At 38.9% G+C, this 25,178-nt stretch overlaps 1 protein-coding gene across 8 annotated transcripts in view; it reads right to left on the bottom strand.

Annotated features, from left to right (window-relative positions):
• Positions 1-25,178, bottom strand: part of LOC106074398 (LIM domain only protein 3-like) — a 179,260-nt gene that overhangs the window by 8,656 nt on the left and 145,426 nt on the right. For all 8 annotated transcript variants that reach the window (XR_008780191.1, XM_056044173.1, XM_056044172.1 and 5 more), the window contains one exon: positions 1,436-1,542. Coding sequence is in view for 7 of the 8 variants with exons in the window: in XM_056044173.1 (XP_055900148.1) it covers positions 1,436-1,542 (107 nt within the window). In the remaining variant the exon portion in view is untranslated. The remainder of the gene's footprint in view (positions 1-1,435; positions 1,543-25,178) is intronic.

Genomic DNA, 25,178 nt, shown 5'->3' with positions numbered 1-25,178 from the left:
AAGAATAAACATCAGTCATCATTAACTTAGCCTGACTTTGGAACTAAGAATAAAATAAATGGTGAAAAAAAAAAACGTTTTAGAAAGCAATGACATGGCTCCATCCGGCCCGTCGAAAGGTCGGCACAAAGTGTAGAAAATCCTCCCTTCCCCCCCCCCCAAAAAAAAAAGTTCTTTGATGGATTGGTTCCATGGACTTAAACAGTTTAATTTGAAATCTACCAGGACAAGTAAACGGATCTTTATTTTCGTGTGTGGAATATGATAATAATCCAACAAATTTATTTAATAAACAAAGTCTGGCCGTTTTTTAAAACAAAATCTAACACTAAATGGACATATACCGCTCAACTCTTGGTATTCAGGGTTCAAACAGCAATGGACGCTAAGACCTGTTTAAAGACGTTTCAAGTAGTTTCAACCATCATAAAGGATCTCTTCCATGGGAGATATTTGCAACAATGACTACTGATGGTGCCAGAAGTATGCTATTGGATGTCACAGCGGACTAGCGAGTTGTTAGAACAATTTCTGAATCCAATAGAACTGAGCGTCTGTGGCTTCATTGACCAACCAAATCTGTGACAAGGTTTTGAAACTGGACCAACCAAATCTGTGACAAGGTTTTGAAACTGGACCAACCAAATCTGTCACAAGAAACTTTTCCAAATCTTTAAAAACAAAGGTTAAACCTGGTCACACAAGTTACAAACACTTTATTTGTGAGAACAAACTTTAACTGTTGGGATGAAACTGGCAAAGCCAATGTTACGTCACCGTTTCAAGGACGATAGTTCAGAATAGTTGCTCCTATCGTTCAGAATAGTTGCTCCGATTTGGAGTCTCATCTCTGCAGCCGGATATTCAGAAGTTGGTTTCGAATAAACTGGAAACATCCCATTGAATAATGTAAAAACTAGATACAAAGGATTTCAAAACAATTTCATGACTTTTTTTTTGGGGTAGGGGGTAACTTTTCGGTAAATGTGGCCCGCGACACGAGTGTCGGAAATTAAAATGGCCCGCAGAATGAATTAGTTGGGTCATCACTGTCTTAGATTATATCACTATAGAATATGGCTGCAGAAATTGCTGGTTAGGCCCATCAAGCATCGAAACACAAAGACAACATCGGTGTAAAATTGGGTGAAAAACCTGATCTGGAAATGACAAGTTTCTGAAAACTAATGAGGACTTTCACCCAGACTCAAGTTCTAGACTCGAGAAATGTTACTCATGAGGAAGATCAAAAAAATTCACGGACGATGGTCAATTCCAGGCATTTTTAAAATTCCAGACGTTTCTTGAGTTCCAGACATATATTTTAAAGTTTGAAAAACAAAACTGGATGTAGGTCTAGATTCAAACCCCCCCCCCCCCTTTTTCACTTCCAAATAAATTGTAAAAAGTATAGCAGACGACCAACGAAACTGACCTTAAGAAAATATCTTTCTGTGATTGGCTTTTTGCATGACATACACTCTTGGTGTTTGGCTTTGATGACCCCTGGACTCATGGCTAGACCAGACATTGGAATTGGGCCTGAGGAATCAAGAGATGAATAGAACGTTAGAGCACGATCAGAGCTTAACTAGACATCAAAAATAAAAATTAAAAGGTAACCTCATTTTTTATTTGTAAAGGAAAAGTTGTACAGACGTCACAGCATGTGACAGTTTCTTGTTGACATGAAGTATGATGAAGTCATGTCATAATTAGTTGAAACCCACATTCGTCTTTTAGCGTCCACGCATTTTTTCTTGCAGTATTCGAGACATCGTCTGCAGCACATTGTACACTCGGTGTGGGGGACACCATTCCCCAACAAACATCAGGGCCGAACATGAAAGGAATCAAATTCCTTCTCGTACCTCCTGCACGCCTCGTGGCGCACGGGTTTACACTGCAGACGTGAGTGGTTTACAATTGCTGGGCCAAGTTGTTTGTTGAGCTACTTCACAGGAAATACGCTAGTTTGACAGCATCGCGCAGCTTGAAGGCGGGATGCGGCGAAGAAAATAGTAGAAAAAAAAAGGTTTAGGAAAATATACAAATGAAAGCTGCGCAGACGGGTGTACACTGTTCACAACAAGACGTTGGCAGGGGAGGCTAATGCTCTTAATAGGGCTGCCTTCGCGAGATGTTTTTTTACTCGGTGCTTTTTTTTTTTTTAGGTTAATCGTCGAAATGATGGCGTATTGATACAACTAATTGAAGAGAACTGTTTTACTGAATAAACATTGGACTCCTGAACGGCTTCAGGTTACTCAGCAAGGAAGAACAAATGTAATGGGTGAGAAACTAAGAAGACTGGAGAGCGTATTAGATCTGTCCTGTGCACCATGTCACGATTAAACCTGTTCTGTGCACCTTGTCAGCAGATTAGACCTGTCTTGTGCACCATTTCACGATTAGACCCTCCTGTGCACTCATCAGATTAGATCTGTCTTGTGCACCATGTCACGATTAGATCTGTCCTGTGCACCATGTCACGATTAGATCTGTCCTGTGCACCATGTCACGATTAGATCTGTCCTGTGCACCATGTCACGATTAGATCTGTCCTGTGCACCATGTCACGATTAGATCTGTCCTGTGCACCATGTCACGATTAGATTTGTCCTGTGCACCATCTCACGATTAGACCTGTCTTATTTTACTGACGTTACTTCAAAAGAGAACATCATTACGTCGTACACATGTCAATCTAGTCATGCATGTTAATCAATGACTTAAACTCTGCCAAGTCGTTGGTTTTCCTGGCTGATTCAGACAACCTGTTCCATTTTCGAATGACACTAAGGGAAGGAGAAGCACTTTTATGAATTTTTCCTAGCATATAGAACAAGGAAGACGGTCATATCGGTTGAATGGGCCAGACCGGACTGTGCCGCGTAAACAGTCCCACTCGCTACAAGTGACCGAGAACAGTGCTGACTGCGGAACAAGGAATGTGACTTTATCTTTGTGTCTTTCTGAGTATTTGGTAGGTTTTTTTTTTCTATTTGTAAATTATGGTTCAGTGCTTTATGTCCTTAGCATCATGTCACGATTAGTAGACCTGTCCTGTGCACTCATTTCACCGTATTAAACCCTCTCCTGTGCACTCATTTCACCGGATTAGACCCTGTCCTGTGCACTCATTTCACCGGATTAGACCTGTCCTGTGCACTCATTTCACCGGATTACACCTGTCCTGTGCACTCATTTCATCGGATTAGACCTGTCATGTGCACTCATTTCACCGGATTAGACCCTGTCCTGTGCACTCATTTCACCGGATTAGACCCTGTCCTGTGCACTCATTTCACCGGATTAGACCTGTCCTGTGCACTCATTTCACCGGATTAGACCCTGTCCTGTGCACTCATTTCACCGGATTAGACCTGTCCTGTGCACTCATTTCACCGGATTAGACCCGGTCATGTGCACTCATTTCACCAGATTAGACCTGTCCTGTGCACTCATTTCACCGTATTAAACCCTCTCATGTGCACTCATTTCACCGGGTCCTGTGCACTCATTTCACCAGATTAGACCCTGTTCTGTGCACTCATTTCACCGGATTAGACCCGGTCCTGTGCACTCATTTCACCGGAATAGACCCTGTCCTGTGCACTCATTTCACCGGAATAGACCCTGTCCTGTGCACTCATTTCACCGGATTAGACCCTGTCCTGTGCACTCATTTCACCGGACTAGACCTGTCCTGTGCACTCATTTGTTATACTTGGTGACATGGCGCTGATAAATCCACTTGTATGATTAATAGGTCTGAGTGTAAAAGTAATAATCTAATACTTCTTTGACTGGTCATGACAATATGATTGTTACTGAGGAGCAGAAGTCAGGATAAAATATAAAGGACAATGTTGATCTACAGTTTACAATGTCAGGAGAAATTTTTAGCTACTTTGCGTAATGATAAGTCGACCAGTATCAACAAATTATTTAAAGAGAATCTTTTGTCGCCAATCTTACATGTATTCGTGGCCGTCACTCGCCCATGACCTCACACACAGCTAAGGCCGCCTCTGATGCATGTAAGTATGAGTCAGTGTATGTATATTTGTGTGTGTATACCATGTATGTAAGTGTGAGTCAGTATATGTATATCTGTGTGTGTGTACCATGTATGTACTGGTATGTATCTGTATTTGTCGTATATCTGTGGACCACTGCTGAATGTCGCAGAAACTAATCTCCACTTGCTTTACCATTGTCTTCACTAATATCATAATCACTCGAATGACAAAAGCATTTCCTAAGAACTCTAGAAAACGTCCATCAACTTGGTTAGATAATCATACCCATTTCACAAACTTAGCCGAGAGGCGAATGGTAAACACAAGGGGAGGTAACTCAAAACGGTCATGCGATGGTTATCTGACGAGATGCTGAAAGAACGAGCAGGGAGGACCGGCGGGATAGATTCCCATAGATGTGAAAAACATATCAGTACAAAAGTAATCCAGCAGGGAAGAGAAGATGTGCCTGAACCAAGTGTTGGCTTTAAACAGTTTATCTGAAGAACACAAAACAGCGTTTGTGAGTAAAAGAAAAAGTTTATTAAAGCAATAAAAATAAATAAGAAACTTGGAGGTAGAGTGTAGAGAATGAATGCACTACAAATTGTGCAGAGTTATAACCGTTTTAAAAGTCACATTTTGTTCTTGGAGACATACAAATAAACCGCGACGAAATCATGGAAATCTATCTCCCACTTAGTAATGAAAGAATCACGGCATTACTGAAATCTGGAAGTCCATGAGGATTATATTTTAGCTAAGTGTCTATGTGGGTCTAGTCAGTCTACCCACAACGTTCATCTGGTCTTGACTGCTCTCTCTAACAAAGTCTCTAGTCAGTCTACCCACAACTTTCATCTGGTCTTGACTGCTCTCACTAACAAAGTCTCTAGTCAGTCTACCCACAACGTTCATCTGGTCTTGACTGCTCTCACTAACAAAGTCTCTAGTCAGTCTACCCACAACGTTCATCTGGTCTTGACTGCTCTCTCTAACAAAGTCTCTAGTCAGTCTACCCACAACGTTCATCTGGTCTTGACTGCTCTCTCTAACAAAGTCTCTAGTCAGTCTACCCACAACGTTCATCTGGTCTTGACTGCTCTCTCTAACAAAGTCGCTGTGTGTAAACCGTCTTTTGTAAAAGTGGTAAGCTTGAAGCATGTTAAAAGCCTATTCAATATGGAGACTAGTAGTGAAACTCAGCGGCAGATAACTCGTGACTTCCCTATGGTACGGAGGAGCGACAACAAACGGTTCAATGCTACACTTTCTCCTCATAGTTCCGTCATTGACTGAAGAAACAAAGAAAATAGTATGAAATGAAATGCTACATTGGATTCCTGGGCAGATGTCGACTGGTAGGCACTTAATGAGTTTGTCATACATTGGGCAGATGTCGACTGGTAGGCACTTAATGAGTTTGTCATACATTTGGCATGTGTCGACTAGTAGGCACTTAATGAGTTTGTCATACATTGGGCAGATGTCGACTGGTAGGCACTTAATGAGTTTGTCATACATTGGGCATGTGTCGACTAGTAGGCACTTAATGAGTTTGTCATACATTGGGCAGATGTCGACTGGTAGGCACTTAATGAGTTTGTCATACATTGGGCAGATGTCGACTGGTAGGCACTTAATGAGTTTGTCATACATTGGGCATGTGTCGACTAGTAGGCACTTAATGAGTTTGTCATACATTGGGCATGTGTCGACTAGTAGGCACTTAATGAGTTTGTCATACATTGGGCATGTGTCGACTGGTAGGCACTTAATGAGTTTGTCATACATTGTGCATGTGTCGACTGGTAGGCACTTAATGAGTTTGTCATACATTGTGCATGTGTCGACTGGTAGGCACTTAATGAGTTTGTCATACATTGGGCATGTGTCGACTGGTAGGCACTTAATGAGTTTGTCATACATTGTGCATGTGTCGACTGGTAGGCACTTAATGAGTTTGTCATACATTGGGCAGATGTCGACTGGTAGGCACTTAATGAGTTTGTCATACATTGGGCATGTGTCGACTGGTAGGCACTTAATGAGTTTGTCATACATTGTGCATGTGTCGACTGGTAGGCACTTAATGAGTTTGTCATACATTGGGCAGATGTCGACTGGTAGGCACTTAATGAGTTTGTCATACATTGGGCATGTGTCGACTGGTAGGCACTTAATGAGTTTGTCATACATTGGGCATGTGTCGACTGGTAGGCACTTAATGAGTTTGTCATACATTGGGCATGTGTCGACATGTAGGCACTTAATGAGTTTGTCATACATTGGGCAGATGTCGACTGGTAGGCACTTAATGAGTTTGTCATACATTGGGCAGATGTCAACTGGTAGGCACCTAATGAGTTTGTCATACATTGTGCATGTGTCGACTGGTAGGCACTTAATGAGTTTGTCATACATTGGGCAGATGTCGACTGGTAGGCACTTAATGAGTTTGTCATACATTGGGCAGATGTCGACTGGTAGGCACTTAATGAGTTTGTCATACATTGGGCAGATGTCGACTAGTAGGCACTTAATAAGTTTGTCATACATTGGGCAGATATCGACTGGTAGGCACTTAATGAGTTTGTCATACATTGGGCAGATGTCGACTAGTAGGCACTTAATAAGTTTGTCATACATTGGGCAGATGTCGACTGGTAGGCACTTAATGAGTTTGTCATACATTGGGCATGTGTCGACTGGTAGGCACTTAATGAGTTTGTCAAACATTGGGCAGGAAAACTGGAAGTTTTGGTCAGCGTTGACAAACCGTGAACTTCAGTAGAGGTGTATTGGGGAGTGAGATGTATTGGGGAGTGAGATGTATAAAGGAGTGAGGTGTATTGGGGAGTGAGGTGTATAAGGGAGTGAGGTGTATAAGGGAGTGAGGTGTATTGGGGAGTGAGGTGTATTGGGGAGTGAGGTGTATAAGGGAGTGAGGTGTATTGGGGAGTGAGGTGTATAAGGGAGTGAGGTGTATAAGGGAGTGAGGTGTATAAGGGAGTGAGGTGTATAAGGGAGTGAGGTGTATTGGGGAGTGAGGTGTATAAGGGAGTGAGGTGTATAAGGGAGTGAGGTGTATTGGGGAGTGAGGTGTATAAGGGAGTGAGGTGTATAAGGGAGTGAGGTGTATAAGGGAGTGAGGTGTATTGGGGAGTGAGGTGTATAAGGGAGTGAGGTGTATAAGGGAGTGAGGTGTATAAGGGAGTGAGGTGTATTGGGGAGTGAGGTGTATAAGGGAGTGAGGTGTATAAGGGAGTGAGGTGTATAAGGGAGTGAGGTGTATAAGGGAGTGAGGTGTATTGGGGAGTGAGGTGTATAAGGGAGTGAGGTGTATAAGGGAGTGAGGTGTATTGGGGAGTGAGGTGTATAAGGGAGTGAGGTGTATTGGGGAGTGAGGTGTATTGGGGAGTGAGGTGTTGTTTGGTACTAGAATGTTCTTTTCAATTGAAAGAAATTCTATTTTGTTGACAACTTCTAATACTCTTCACATGTTTCTAATTGTTAAGCCCTGTCCTGTTGCCATTCCCAGTTTTAGAACCCCTACTAGCTACGTGCACATTGACTGTCATGCTCGCTCCTGGAGTCAGATACAATCGCAACTTTAAAAAATATAAAAACTGACTTGATTTGTCATCAGGGGAACTTTTACAATTCAATACGACTATTGTGTGCATGAAATTGATTTTTTTTAAACAGCGTCTACATAAATACTTAAAAATTTAACACACAAAAGTGACGTTTCTGCAACAAATCGAAAGATTCTGTAGTATGAATAGATTATGACCAGTAATAATGGTAATGAAGAAATGAAAGGGCCTACAGAAAGTCGAGGCAACAAGAATATTCCAAAAAGAGCAGAAGTGTAGTAGACTGGCCACCAATAGAAATCTTACAATTCTATTTTGATTCAAGATTGAAATGATTTCAATACATTTGTCTCTGCATATTTCATTTCAATACAAACTTCTTACACAAAAAAATAAGCATCTAGAAAAATAACGTGATCCGTTAAAAACCTCAATATTCTATTGTCTAGTTTGAATGACTAGTTTCAAACATAGTTTATAGTTCATGACATATTGTAGATATTTGGACAGTGTCTTTCAATCAGAGCAATCAAATCATGCTGTGACTTTGGATTGAGAAAAAAGGTTTTAGATCGAGTTAGTCCTAGACGGTGGTCTAACAGATTTGAATAATGTGTTTTCTATGAGTGAATGCACTAGTTACTGTTGGACAGCTACGCTGGGTAAGACTTCTACCGCACAGGGGGAATAACTGAGCAGAAAGGCGATCTATTTGACGAGAATTAATGAGGAAGGCGTATCAGAGGTCTCCCCCCTCCCCCGGAAGCGCCCTAAAGATCATCTCAGGCGTCAGTTGGTCCTCACTGGCAGAGCGGAATAACAACTGGTAGAAAAAAATGGCTTCTGAAAGAGACAACTGAAGAACTTTTACGAAGGTCGCGGGACACACATGAGCCCAAAAGAAAAGCCCTTTAAGGAGACATGCTCAGACGATGAAAAGGTCATTGAAATACTCCCCTCACTCCGGACGACAACGGCTTTGTCTACATCAGTGTGGAGAAACTGGGTCTGTGTAGTCAGGTCGCGATTAACCTTAATCTTAGTACGGTGCTCAAAGCCACTCCCTGATGGGTTTATTAATTGGTTCTTGTAATTATTTTACATTTAGAAATGCGTCTAATTAGTTGCCGCCTTTATTTGCAACCTTTAAACTTCGAATGTTTAAAAATGAGACTCACAGCCAGTTCTTTGATGTTTTATTTCATTGATGTAAACAATTTGGTGTGATTGTGATGCATGGGCGTAGCCGAGGGGGGCAATGAGAATCCCCCCCCCCTGCAGGGAGGGATCGGAATTTAATGACTGATTATGGCTTTGATTTTGTTTATATCAGGTCAGATTTTAATACTATATCATCACTGGCCCAGCGCATCCAGGGGGGTTTTGAGTTTAAAACCCCTTACCAGAAGTTTTGGCAGTTGACTCCCCCTTCTATAAAACAAAACAAACAAAACAATAATGCAAACGACAATCCCCAAATTGCACGAGCTAAGTAAGATTTTTATTTTAAACCCCCTACGCAATTAACGATAAAAGCCCATCTTCAATATATGACTATCCATTTATCAGTCACCTGAGATGAAATGAACTCCAATTGGTAACAAGACTGGAAGGATTAGTGTTCCTGTAGAGCCTTGGCAAGAAACTCTGCTGTTAGGCGTAGTGCCTTTAAGCTCTCATACAGGTCAAGTGACTCTGCAGACAAACTATCCCGCAGCTCTCAGAGCTGCGGACACTCTTGCAAAAGATGCGCCACTGTCTCCACCGACTCTCCACAGTGTCGGCAATGGGTACATCAGTCACCAGATTCTATGAGTGTAGCCAATGGGTGTTTTGAGTTTAAACCCTCCCCTCCGGCTAGAAACTAGAAAAAATACCTCACCAATATAAAAAAGATGCAAATTACGCACTAAGAATGCTATAAGCGTAGCCAAAAGGGTTTTAAGTTTACACCCCCCATTCAGCGGGGTTTGAAGCCAAAAAATACCTCTTAAATATAAAAAAAAGCAAATTACACACTAAAAATCTATGAGCGTAACCAAGCCAAGGGGGGTTTTGAGTTTAAACCCCCCTCTTCCAGAGGGTTTTTTCTTAAAGTTTGAAACCACTCCAGATGGTTTTGAGTTAAAAATTCCCCTACAGAGAGTTTAGAGGTTGAAAACCTTCAATATTATTCTAAAGCAAATTACAGTCACCAAATTCCATGAGCGTAGCTAAAGGGTTTTTGAATTAGTTAAAAAAAATTCAGAGATTTTTTTAGTTTAATTCCCCCCCCCCCCCCCCAACAGAAAATTTTGACGATAAAACTTCCCTTTTCGATATAAATCTTAATCAAACTACAGTCAACTTCCAGTGGCTGAGCTCCATTAATAAAGTGCAGTGAATAGTCATCTGCCGAAATTGAAAAAGACTAAATGTGGTTCAACAAAGATGGCTAAGACGATTTTAGGAGACAGTTATAGAGATTGGGTCTCAATCAAGGAAATCCTATGCCGAACTGGGAGTCGACCCTTAGTAAGGTTGTGACAGAGCGTCGCATGAGGTTTGCGGGACATGTCTCCGACAAAATGAATTACGCATAATAAGAGTTGCGATGACATGGAGGCCATTACGAGGAAAGCGCAGAGACATCCTAGTATAACTTGGCGCCACACTTTCATGCAGGTCCCCCCCCAACCCCCATTGAAAAAAAATCCTGGCTACGCCCATGTTGTGATGTATTGAGGGAATTATTTTAACCCCCCCACCCCAAGTACTGCAACATTTACTAGTTCTTTATTTTATTCTCTAAGTAGCCTACTACAGCTTTTGCTGTCTATTTAGCCTACTACAGCTTTTGCTGTCTATTTAGCCTACTACAGCTTTTGCTGTCTATTTAGCCTACTACAGCTTTTGCTGTCTATTTAGCCTACTACAGCTTTTGCTGTCTATTTAGCCTACTACAGCTTTTGTTGTCTATTTAGCCTACTAAGTACTGCAACATTTAATTCTCTCTCAATTTGACCCTTTAAGTACTACAGCATTGGATAGTTCTCTCTTTACTTAACCCTTTCATTACAACAGTTCCTAGTTCCCTCTTTATTTAACCCTAGAGATCTGAGATCTTGTGTTTTCTGTAGTTAGGTGGTTAATGTGGCCTGGCGTTAAAGTCCAATGTCTGAGGCTATTTACTGAGTTGGCAGCTAACACCTGCAGCCAAGCTACACTGGACGTGTTCTGTTACAAACGCCAACTCTTATTAAATATGTCCTAGTTTTCTCTGGTCTAGGAGTTGAAAGAAAGTACAAGTCCTTTGGCGCTAATCTACAACTTAAGTGTCCTCATGGGATATGACTCCCACTAAAATAAGTTACACAACTCTTAAACATACAAAATGGTAGCTCTTTTTTTTTAAGTTCAGCTTGAGTCTCATTCTGGGATGGCAGTTTGCGTATAAATAATTTTAACCAACCGGCAATACTATCCCAATATACGCCCCCCCCCCCGGATAGTCTGCAAGAGAAAGGACAACAAACAGGTATAAATACGATAATAAAAAACATAATCATTATTAGTAATAATTGTGTTAATCCTAAAGGTTTACAAGGATGCCTAGTGATCAAGACCACGTAATTGAGATAGCTAGCCACCAAATTAAACAAGACCTGAGACAATTGTTAATGCAAACACTCTTTTGAAACCAAGGCAACGAAATCGTAAGAAAAACAATCTACCTCAAAACCACCTGACATATTTATGTTGTTTAGACATTTTAGAATTCTTAATTAACCTTTCTACAAATACAACTTCAAACCAAAATATGGTCAACCTTTGCACACATATATCAACATCAAAGATGTGAAGACAGCTCTGTAATAGAAGGTCCGGACTTTGTTGGATCACCGTTTCAGAATACCTTCAAATATCTGGATCTGGCTGGTAGTTAGACATTAAAAAGACAGAAACAATCGGTCTAAATATACTGAAGACAGTTTTCTCAAAAACTGAAGACATTTTTGAATAGATACTGCTGAGTGATAAATATTCTCTAAGCTGAAAGCTTTGATATGAGTCAGCAACAGAACCCTGACAAACAACCGAGTCATTCATTACCTTGAAAAACAAATGCTCATACAAATAAACAAAGCTTCTCACACCTCATCTACATCCTTATTTTGTCAAAGAAAATAAATACTGAGTGCGTTGATGAGAACCACAGGATTTTATAAAAATTTTTGCCTGCAACATACAAATACAAACATCGCACATTCGACTAACTTCTTGAAAAATAAGAGATGCCTACAAACAAACAAAACATTCGAATCAAAATAACAGGCATACTGGTCAGCTCGGAGAAATAAATATTTGAGTGTACCACAGAATTAACGATAAACCAAATACATTTGAAACTAGATAGATGTTTGCACGGGGAAAGGAAGAAACATAAGAGGGAGAGGGAGGGAGAGAGAGAAGGGAGGGGGGGGGGAGAAATAGACGAATGGAAATGAAATTAAAATAGAGGTGAAAAAAAAAGACACTATTGTGTAGAAGAAAAAAGAGAAAGAGAAAGAAATAGAGAAAAAGAAATAGAAAGAATTTAAACAGTAGAAAATAACAATTTTCTGAAACATGCAAAAGGACCAGAAAGAGTGTGTGTGTGTGTGTGTGAGAGAGAGAGAGAGAGAGAGAGATTTAAAAGAAAAGAAATGTATGACAACAAATAGAGAGAAGGAGAAGAGAGTGTGGGGGGGGGGGAACAAAAAATGTGGACAACGAAAGAGAAACAGCGAACGTGAGAGGAGGAATAGAAAGAGAGAGTGAAAACAGATGAGGGAGTGAGAGAGCTAAGACGTGTGTGTGTGTGTGTGAGAGAGAGAGAGAGAGCGAGAGTGTCCACTCACAAACTCACTCATATATTTCCAATGTTAAACAAATAGAACCTGTACTGCTCCCACTTCGCACACATCAAGGAGGGGAGATAAGTCAAACCCGTCTGCTCACCAAGTTCCTTTGATTTAGAAAATTAAAGTGGCGAGCGCGTGAATAAAATAAAAAAAAAACCCAAGAAAGTGTACGACGGTAATTAGGTCAATTCATTGACTTGAGTCAAGTGCCGATCAATGCTTGGCAGAGACACAGGAACCTGGTGCGGGAAGAGACAAGGTTTGCGTGGTTAGACCTCACACATTGACTGTCAGGGAATAAACTCCTCTCTCTGTCTCTCTTCTCAATGATTTGTAATGAAATGATTCAATCCAGAAATAAACCGACAGAATTTCAGAATCAAACAGAGAGATAGAAAACAAAGTCTTCAGTTTATCATTCAATTCAAACATTCCACTACTACTTCATTCTCTCGTATCACTTTTAACACGCAAGTTGGTTTATGTCAGTCTTGCAAGCCTGAATCTAAAAGATGTAGGAAAGACATTTATAGACTTACGACAGACAAAGGAACGTGTATGTGTTTGTCTTACTTTATGGAATAAGATTGTTTGAACCATTCGGTTCTTTTAACAGGTCTTTAAAAATAAAATCGAGTTAACCACCTTTCCTATCAGACCTGGGATAACCAAAGAACTTGATAGTTTCCTGTCGTGTTTGTATGACAAGTCTACAACTAGTAAGTACTGATAAAACTGAGAGCAGACGTCTGATGTCAGTTTCCTCTACAAAGATGTGGGTTACAGAAACAGACCAGTATTTGAACACTAAAAACTTCGGCTTGAAAACCAACCGACTGTCAGGTCAACACCAGCCAAAACATTATAACAGACTTTCATAGAGAATCTCTACAATGTAGATATTTGTGGGTAGGGTGACAGAGAAAGTTGTCTGGGTGTCAGAGAAAGTTGTCTGGGTGTCAGAGAAATCTGGGTGTCAGAGAAATCTGGGTGTCAGAGAAAGTCTGGGTGTTAGAGAAAGTCTGGGTGTTAGAGAAAGTCTGGGAGTCAGAGAAAGTCTGGGAGTCAGAGAAAGTCTGGGTGTTAGAGAAAGTCTGGGTGTTAGAGAAAGTCTGGGTGTTAGAGAAAGTCTGGGAGTCAGAGAAAGTCTGGGAGTCAGAGAAAGTCTGGGAGTCAGAGAAAGTCTGGGTGTCAGAGAAAGTCTGGGAGTCAGAGAAAGTCTGGGAGTCAGAGAAAGTCTGGGAGTCAGAGAAAGTCTGGGAGTCAGAGAAAGTCTGGGAGTCAGAGAAAGTCTGGGTGTCAGAGAAAGTCTGGGAGTCTGAGAAAGTCTGGGAGTCAGAGAAAGTCTGGGTGTTAGAGAAAGTCTGGGAGTCAGAGAAAGTCTGGGAGTCAGAGAAAGTCTGGGAGTCAGAGAAAGTCTGGGAGTCAGAGAAAGTTGTCTGAAGGTTAGAGAAAGTTGTCTGAAGGTTAGAGAAAGTTGTCTGGGTGTTAGAGAAAGTTGTCTGGGTGTTAGAGAAAGTTGCCTGGGTGTTAGAGAAAGTTGTTTGGGTGTTAGAGAAAGTTGCCTGGTTGTCAGAGAAAGTTGTCTGGGTGTTAGAGAAAGTTGTCTGGGTGTTAGAGAAAGTTGTCTGGGTGTTAGAGAAAGTTGTCTGGGTGTTAGAGAAAGTTGTCTGGGTGTTAGAGAAAGTTGTCTGGGTGTTAGAGAAAGTTGTCTGGGTGTTAGAGAAAGTTGTCTGGTCTGGGTGTTAGAGAAAGTTGTCTGGGTGTTAGAGAAAGTTGTCTGGGTGTTAGAGAAAGTTGTCTGAGTGTTAGAGAAAGTTGTCTGGGTGTTAGAGAAAGTTGTCTGGGTGTTAGAGAAAGTTGTCTGGGTGTTAGAGAAAGTTGTCTGGGTGTTAGAGAAAGTTGTCTGGGTGTTAGAGAAAGTTGTCTGGGTGTTAGAGAAAGTTGTCTGGGTGTTAGAGAAAGTTGTCTGGGTGTTAGAGAAAGTTGCCTGGGTGTTAGAGAAAGTTGCCTTTCCCTATTGCTTGCTAGAGTGGACTGGCTGTACAACAGGTTCACACGTTGAGTGTGCTCTTAGAAACCAAAGTGTGTAGGAACACGGCAATACAATGGAACACAACTAAGATATACTTGGTAAAAAGATAAATCTAATTCCTCGATTCATACAACAGATATACATAGAACTTAAACAGAAATATCCAACTAAATACCAGGCGCTCTATTTCAGTTTGTGGATATGAAGAATTTGTATTTGATGTAGTTTAGAGTAGAGATGGGAATCGAACCCAACTTTTAAAGTTCGGGTTCGGTTCGGTTCGGTCAGATTTAAGTTCGAGTTCGGTTCGGTTCGATGGCGGCTATAGTTCGGGTTCGGTTCGGTTCGGTCAGGTCCAAAGTTCGGGTTCGGCTCGGTTCGATGTTATGAAATTATGTAATAGCAAAATTAAGTTATAAGGTTTAATGCAATTTATTAGTTAAAACTTTTTTATTTGAATTTTTACATAAAACAAATACTTTGCAATATATAATAGGCCTATGGGCAATACTTTTTCCAAAATAATGTTGCCTACATACATTTTAAGCGTTGTCAAAATTTCTTAATGGAGATAGAAATGAAGATGCAGCAGGTTTTCGCTCAAGTCGGCAAGTGGTTTATTTCAGGGCGTGACTCGGCGCTAATCGAATTTTTTAAAAAGGCTAATATCGATGTGCTTTCTTTCAGAACGCACTATTCATCATAATAAAAAAAAAGTAGAGGGCCATATTAAATATAATAATAAAGAGGCAGACCTGGCCAATAGAATTATGCAAGGGACATTCTAGGTAGGCCTACATATTGCGCACGTACTTCTATGATGGGCGTGATCTTTTTAAAGAAATATTCTTCGTCTCTATCGAGGATTTATTTTTTTTCACACATAAGTCGTCACTATTATAAATTGCAATATACGGAAGAAATTCGACTATTCTGAGACAAAAAAAATGCAGAAGAATCACACTAGAGGAGATGTTTTAAAATGTTTTCTTCAAAACGTTTTGACCCATATTGTGCATACGCGCCTCGCAAAAAGCAGTCTTCAGTTGACAAGGTCTTATTAGAAGATAAAATGACATCTCCACTTAATATATTTTAATTTTTAAACATGTACTAATATTCAGATAAGTTACACTAAAAATAAAACTTTTTTTTTCGATGCCCCCTCTCTTTGTTAGTTAGTCGTTGGTTTGTCGCTTACAAACAGCTAGTACAATTGAACCAATATAGGCGTTTTATATTTTTACCGGTAAGGATAGTATAGATGGACTTCTTATGGTCCGACAGTTACGCTGGGCAGGGCACGTATCCCGTATGTGAGACGAACATATGCCAAAGGCAGTCTTTTTTTTGGTGAGCTAAAAGGTGGTCGACGTTACAGAGGCGCCCCACGGAAACGCTTCAAAGACCAGCTTAGGCGTCAACTTTTCTTAGCTGACATAGAAGAGAGCACCTGGTTGCATGCGGCCTCAGAACAAGACAGCTGGAGGTCACTCACGAAGGCCGCGGGATACACATTTGAAACCAAAAGAAAATCCGCTGCCGAGGACAAACGTAGACGCGAAAAGAAAAACTAAATCGACCAAATGCGAACAGTGGTTATGCTTGGCCTGGATGTGGCAAAATATGTATTTCACAGCTGGGCCTGCGCAGCCATGGGAAAAACTGCATTCCTCACTCATCTTCGGACTCGAAGACAAGCCTTATAATAATATATAAACTTAATAAACTTTAAAATAAAGTTCTTATGTGAACAACTCAATATAGCCTAACTATTATTACAATATTCACATATTTAACTTGAGATAGAGATGTAATATAAATGAAATATACTAATATCTAAACAAAATCTAGGTCACCACAAAACAACGTCTTTACTCTTATATGTCTCAAGATTGTCTGCCGTTTCACATTTGCATTACGCTAATTTCATCATCCTTAATGCATAAGCACCAATTAATCGCTTAACCTCTTCTTACCGCCACCAGAAAACACATACACACACTTTTGTTTTTCAAAATACCCCCCCCCCCCAAGTTTTCAAAGTATAATGGAATCATTAGAATTTAAATAAAATATTTAAGTAATTTTTTTTAAAACCCAAAATATAAAAAAAGGATGTAAAAATTACAAAATTAGTTCGGTTAAGAAAAGGAGGGTTCGTTCGGTTCGGTTCGTACTAAGCAGTTTCAAAGTTCGGGTTCGGTTCGGTTCGGTCATAAGTGAGGTTCGAGTTCGGTTCGTTCGGTTCGGGTTCGGTTCGTTTCCCATCTCTAGTTTAGAGTTGGCATTCAAATACCATTTTCCATCCACTTGTTATGTGATTGTATAATAAAATCATTTTGGCTAGATCGAGAGATGCCCTCCCTATGAACCTCTTGTATCACCCGTAAGCATGACAAGCAGCAGGAAGACTTGACGTGACATGGATCTGTGCTGCAGGAAGACCTGACGTGACATGGATCTGTGCTGCAGGAAGACCTGACGTGACATGGATCTGTGCTGCAGGAAGACCTCACGTGACATGGATCTGTGCTGCAGGAAGACCTGACGTGACATGGATCTGTGCTGCAGGAAGACCTGACGTGACATGGATCTGTGCTGCCGTGATCTCATTGACTTTGGAACACGCAACGGAAACGTTCACGAAGACAAACAAAACTTAAAAAACAAAAGATCTAAAGGGAAGAACTCAAAATGTACAGCCATATATCTCAGTACTGTAAGATTTAATTTTGTTTTTCATTTTCGAACAAAAGTATTTAATTACAACTATTTAATAAATTAAGTTTTTTTTTTGTATTCATTAAGATTAAAAGTTTCAAGTTGATCCGAGACAGACAGACAGACAGAGTGAGTTGATATAAGCTTTGTTAAAACAGGCGCAGACAAAGAAAAGAAAATGAATCGACTTCAGCTGGAAACAGAATGCGTTAGTTTAACAAAAATGAGGTCACGGTTGGGTCTGCCTCGCATTTTTCTTTAATCTTCGGATTGGGAAACATATCTAGTTGCTTTTATAACCACACATTTTGTTATTGTCTCTCCAACAAGGGAGTGGGGTAGCCGAGGGGTATTATATTTGATATTAATATGTACGATAATTACACATTAGGAAACTAAAATGTTGACTATGAAGATTGAGTGTGACTATGAAGATTGAGTGTATCAATAGGAAACTAAAATGTTGACCACGACGATTGAGTGTATCGATAGGAAAAGTAAACAAGTTGCACGTTACAATGACATAGCGACATTGAAGAAGCTCTGGACCAATGAGAAGCTAGGACAACTTCAATCTGCTATTGTCACAGCAACAAACACAAAAAATACAAGAAAAAAAAATACAATTAAATCTAATTAATACCGAATTAGAGATATAATATGGATTTGTAATAGTATTCATTGTTTTCACTATAAACATTTAGGTCCTATTGTTTTTAATAGGCATGTCATTAAGACAAGATGCCATCAGTATAGAAGACAAGGTAACCTACATGTAGTGACCTAGTTTAGTTTCGAGACTATGTTAGAAGACAAGGTATAGGGAAACTCTGTCCTAGCAGACAAGACTACAATAGCAGACAAGACTACAATAGCAGACAAGACTACAATAGCAGACAAGACTACAATCAAGAAACTCGATTTCTACGAAACAAAACGTTGCGAGAGTCAAGTCAAGACATTCCTAAATGTGATGCCTAGGACAGAAGTGACATTTTTTGGCGGAATCATGGTTACGTTTCATTGTAAAGTGTAGTTGAGCTCAGGTTCAAGAGTTTGAAAGTTACTTAGACAGTTACTTAGACAGTTACTTAGACAGTTACTTAAATGATTCAGGAGGAGGGAGGAGCAATAAAGCTAAAAAGTTCACCAATAATTAGAACATTCCTTTTGTAGACGGACCACGCTAACTGTGCAACATTTAGACCACATAAAGTGGGAAAACATGTAGACCACATAATGTGGGCTTGATTTAGACCCCATAGAGTGGGTACCAGCAGGACCACATAAAGTGTACTATGGTAGTAGCACGTCAAGTGGGTACCATTTAGACCACATCAAGTAAAAAGGCCCACAACAGTAGAGGGCCCCAGCGGTTCAGTAAGACGTACACGAGGCTAGGGACGAAAAAAAAAACTAGAAGAGAGAGGGAGAGAGGGAGTGAGAGGGAGGGAGTGAGACTTTCCCTTTAGCTTTAATTGGCTCCATTTTTGTTCTTGTAATTGGTAGCCGAGGTTAAAAGAAGGGAGTCAGAGTGAGTGTACAGAAATAATGAGGTATCGAGGAAATGGCTTCCCTGGGGAGGAGGCAGGATGGGGAGAAAGCTTTTTTTTTTTGGTGACGAGGGGAGGAGTTGCATAGGTTAATGAGAGGAGGGGTCTGGAGAGGAGGGGTCTTAGAGAGGAGGTGTAGTGCAGGGCTGATTAGAGGGTAACTCAACAACTAATACGTAACAGAACTTATGTAGAACTCTTTAGAGAAGAAATTAAATTTATGTGATGTAATGAAGGAACTAGTAGAACGCTATTGAGAGAGAGAGAGAGAGAGAGAGAGAGAAAGTTTCCTATACTCTAACGTTGAAAATCCTAATAAGATTTTAGCCAATTTTTTGTTTTGTTTCGGATGTTACTTCTGCATTGAAGCCTAAACTTCACGCTGGACGGCAAGGGATGTCGGCAGAACAAGGAACATCGAGTTTACAGTCCAAAGCGCGTACCAGACGACAATGTGTACATTTTGATACATAGAATTTTTTTAAAATAGGGTAATCTTGCAGTGCTGACTACACATCTACAACTATACATATCTCGTTAATGTAGAATTTATTTTCTTTTTCGGTATCGAATAAAATAATTAATTACCAATAATTAATTGTCTCATTGGTTATTTTTTTAAATGGATTCATGTTTTGTTAGGTACAATAACAATAAAGTTGTGTCAAGTTGATTCGAGAATAGGTGTGTACAATGATCTAAGTGACAAAAGCCACATACTTAGCCATATCTCTTAATATCGAAGGAGTAATATCCCTTTATAGTATCAAATACAATAATTACCAGTAATAAATTGAATAATTGGTTATTATTTAAAATTATTATTTCCATTTTTGTTAGGTATTAGCTACAATAAATAATTGCGTAAAGTTTCAACTTGATCCGAGAATGCGTGTGGGAGAAATAGCGTGTTAAAATGTGTACCAGAGTGTTTGGATATAAGTTTTGAAAACAAAAAAGTGTAGCCACTATGTATTCAGAATGATTGTTAATAAACTCTTAGAGTCAAAGCATAGAGCTATAGTTAGGCCTTTAGGACAACTGTAGATTGTTTCGTTATCAGAACATCAACTTGGGAACGAGGCTATAAGATGGGACAAGAGAAAGAAGAGCGAAACCATTTTGTTTAGAGAGTAAGTACTTTAAGTATATGACGGAGAAAATTGTGGGCTTAGTTCAGAGGCTACACAACTATTGTGTGTACAACGAAATCAATGAACAGTATAAGGTCTTCAAAGGGAACAAAAACTGGTTGTTAATAGATCACACACACACACACACATTCAGTAATAAAACGTTTGGCGCGTGCACACACACACGCACAGTGACACACATACATACATACCGTTAACTCTGATCAATGTTTCCTATGTTACAAAGATGCCCTTTGATTACTATGTAGTGCTGATTAGCATATAGACATTTTTAACACAGTACTATCCTCCTTGAAATAAATTCTGTTCAAGGAGAAAGACAGACAGGAATGGAGAAAGGCGGTCAACAGATCTTGTGTGATGCCCCAAAGGTTCAACAGACTAAGGAATAGGTGAAGGTGAAAGACGTCTTTGTTTACATTTTGACTCCTATACATGACAGTAACATAAGCAAAGAAGAGAAAGTAATATGTAGAAATGTGGGGGGGGGGGGGGGCGATGTAAAAGAACCAAAGGAGAAAATACGTAAGAGAATAAAGAGGAAGACAGGGGAGATAAACAGGTACAAAATAAATAATATCAAGGCCGATAAATCAAAATAGAATTATGGACATATTAAATTGAAGTATGCTTCGCGGGTAGTTTAACATTGTCTTATTAATACAAGCAAAGAACTTTAAACTTTGGTTCTGCAGCGCTAACTAGGCCCACAAATTATCACATGCTTACACACATATATATTTAGAACTACTTTCTATCTATATTATAATTCCTATATTTTGGACATAGGATCACAGACCTATATATACTATATCTAGACGGGAAAACGGAGGGTCATACTTATCCGCGATGAATTAATTCACAGACCTATATATAGAGATTTTTATGTGCGTAACTCATGCTCAAGCTGGAAGGGAAGTCGCACCGAATCTAGGAAAATCAATCTTTTCTGTCTTAGAAAAAGAAATGATCTTTAGTTTTCAAAGTTTAGAAATACGTAATACCGTTTTGCGATTTTTAAAAATAGAATGGGCTATTAATCGCAGAACTATATATTCACGCAAATATAAAAAATAAAACATTTCCTGCTAGTTTCCTTTGACATAATGTTTCGAAAATCCTAGATCGAAATAATTCATGTGTGTTGGTTTTAATCATCGTAGGCCTATGTACATTTAAATAGATTGATGACCTAGATCTTTCTAGATTATGTATCTCAAAATAAGAATTATGAGACAAGGATGCTCTTCTATTTGATGCTCAATTACTACATCTAGATCTAAACATTAAATGATATGTTACATAGGTTAGGGTTAAAAAAAAACCTGTACTTCTTATAACTACTTTACAAAACAACATCTTGTTTCAACTTTTTTGAAAATTTTAACATTTTTTTTGAAGTTAAAAGATCTCGATGTCCAGGTTGATATAGTATATACAGGTACTTGCATAAGATACGCCAAATGTGGGCATCTCCAATGCTGCTTATAAATAATCTCCCTTGTTCGAGTGCACATACAACAGATCCCGTTTAGAATTGATCTAATGGAAAATAAAACACTGCGTTCAATTTTCTTTTTCAGTACACATCTGCACACTCTTTATCTGGCCCGACTGTCTGGTAATAGGTAATAGATATATGACTATTGTGTTTCTCGAGATATGAATTACGTATACATAGATATAGGACCTAAAGGATTGTAATCATTGATATTAATCCTTTGTGAACCAACATGACTATCTCTTTTAATCCTTTGTGAACCAACATGACTATCTGTTTTAATCCTTTGTGAACCAACATGAATATCTGTTTTAATCCTTTGCGAACCAACATGACTATCTGTTTTAATCCTTTGCGAACCAACATGACTATCTGTTCGTTTGTATTTACTCTCCAGGTTTCTAAATGCTGACAATAAACAGAAGGCGAGAATGAGCCGATAGATTTACAAGCACTGCAATTAGACAGACATTGACCCAGACAACAAGGGACCTGACCAACACGTTACCAAAGAGTTCTTCAATGCCTCATTAACTAGGACCAGGTTATAAATACTGCTATTTGGGCATTAGCTTGTGAGACCTTCAGTTGTTGTTTTTTAAAGACATTATACAAGAGAAAACTGTTACAACATCTACATGAAAACTGTTACAACACCTACATGAAAACTGTTACAACACCTACATGAAAACTGTTACAACACCTACATGAAAACTGTTACACCTACATGAAAACTGTTACAACACCTACATGAAAACTGTTACAACACCTACATGAAAACTGTTACAACACCTACATGAAAACTGTTACAACACCTACATGAAACTGTTACACCTACATGAAAACTGTTACAACACCTACATGAAAACTGTTACAACACCTACATGAAAACTGTTACACCTACATGAAAACTGTTACAACACCTACATGAAAACTGTTACAACACCTACATGAAAACTGTTACAACACCTACATGAAACTGTTACACCTACATGAAAACTGTTACAACACCTACATGAAAACTGTTACAACACCTACATGAAAACTGTTACACCTACATGAAAACTGTTACAACACCTACATGAAAACTGTTACAACACCTACATGAAAACTGTTACACCTACATGAAAACTGTTACAACATCTACATGAAAACTGTTACAACACCTACATGAAAACTGTTACAACACCTACATGAAAACTGTTACAACACCTACATGAAAACTGTTACAACACCTACATGAAAACTGTTACAACACCTACATGAAAACTGTTACAACATCTACATGAAAACTGTTACAACATCTACATGAAAACTGTTACACCTACATGAAAACTGTTACAACACCTACATGAAAACTGTTACACCTACATGAAAACTGTTACAACACCTACATGAAAACTGTTACAACACCTACATGAAAACTGTTACAACACCTACATGAAAACTGTTACACCTACATGAAAACTGTTACAACACCTACATGAAAACTGTTACAACACCTACATGAAAACTGTTACAACACCTACATGAAAACTGTTACAACACCTACATGAAAACTGTTACAACACCTACATGAAAACTGTTACACCTACATGAAAACTGTTACAACACCTACATGAAAACTGTTACAACACCTACATGAAAACTGTTACAACATCTACATGAAAACTGTTACACCTACATGAAAACTGTTACACCTACATGAAAACTGTTACAACACCTACATGAAAACTGTTACACCTACATGAAAACTGTTACAACACCTACATGAAACTGTTACACCTACATGAAAACTGTTACAACATCTACATGAAAACTGTTACAACATCTACATGAAAACTGTTACAACACCTACATGAAAACTGTTACAACACCTACATGAAAACTGTTACAACACCTACATGAAAACTGTTACAACATCTACATGAAAACTGTTACAACACCTACATGAAAACTGTTACAACATCTACATGAAAACTGTTACACCTACATGAAAACTGTTACAACACCTACATGAAAACTGTTACAACACCTACATGAAAACTGTTACAACACCTACATGAAAACTGTTACAACACCTACATGAAAACTGTTACAACACCTACATGAAAACTGTTACAACACCTACATGAAAACTGTTACAACACCTACATGAAAACTGTTACACCTACATGAAAACTGTTACAACACCTACATGAAAACTGTTACAACACCTACATGAAAACTGTTACACCTACATGAAAACTGTTACAACACCTACATGAAAACTGTTACACCTACATGAAAACTGTTACAACATCTACATGAAAACTGTTACAACACCTACATGAAAACTGTTACAACACCTACATGAAAACTGTTACAACACCTACATGAAAACTGTTACAACACCTACATGAAAACTGTTACACCTACATGAAAACTGTTACAACACCTACATGAAAACTGTTACAACACCTACATGAAAACTGTTACACCTACATGAAAACTGTTACAACACCTACATGAAAACTGTTACACCTACATGAAAACTGTTACAACACCTACATGAAAACTGTTACAACATCTACATGAAAACTGTTACAACACCTACATGAAAACTGTTACAACACCTACATGAAAACTGTTACAACACCTACATGAAAACTGTTACAACACCTACATGAAAACTGTTACACCTACATGAAAACTGTTACATCTACATGAAAACTGTTACACCTACATGAAAACTGTTACATCTACATGAAAACTGTTACACCTACATGAAAACTGTTACATCTACATGAAAACTGTTACATCTACATGAAAACTGTTACACCTACATGAAAACTGTTACACCTACATGAAAACTGTTACAACACCTACATGAAAACTGTTACAACACCTACATGAAAACTGTTACAACACCTACATGAAAACTGTTACAACACCTACATGAAAACTGTTACACCTACATGAAAACTGTTACAACACCTACATGAAAACTGTTACAACATCTACATGAAAACTGTTACAACACCTACATGAAAACTGTTACAACATCTACATGAAAACTGTTACAACACCTACATGAAAACTGTTACAACATCTACATGAAAACTGTTACAACACCTACATGAAAACTGTTACACCTACATGAAACTGTTACAACACCTACATGAAAACTGTTACAACACCTACATGAAAACTGTTACACCTACATGAAAACTGTTACACCTACATGAAAACTGTTACACCTACATGAAAACTGTTACAACACCTACATGAAAACTGTTACAACACCTACATGAAAACTGTTACAACACCTACATGAAAACTGTTACACCTACATGAAAACTGTTACAACACCTACATGAAAACTGTTACAACACCTACATGAAAACTGTTACACCTACATGAAAACTGTTACAACACCTACATGAAAACTGTTACAACACCTACATGAAAACTGTTACAACACCTACATGAAAACTGTTACAACATCTACATGAAAACTGTTACAACACCTACATGAAAACTGTTACAACACCTACATGAAAACTGTTACAACATCTACATGAAAACTGTTACAACACCTACATGAAAACTGTTACAACACCTACATGAAAACTGTTACAACACCTACATGAAAACTGTTACAACACCTACATGAAAACTGTTACAACACCTACATGAAAACTGTTACAACACCTACATGAAAA

This window comes from Biomphalaria glabrata, chromosome 10 (genome assembly GCF_947242115.1).
Source record: "Biomphalaria glabrata chromosome 10, xgBioGlab47.1, whole genome shotgun sequence".
NCBI classification, from domain to species: domain Eukaryota; kingdom Metazoa; phylum Mollusca; class Gastropoda; family Planorbidae; genus Biomphalaria; species Biomphalaria glabrata.
The sequence above is the reverse complement of the archived record's forward strand: the minus strand, read 5'-3'. Positions and strand labels throughout refer to the sequence as shown.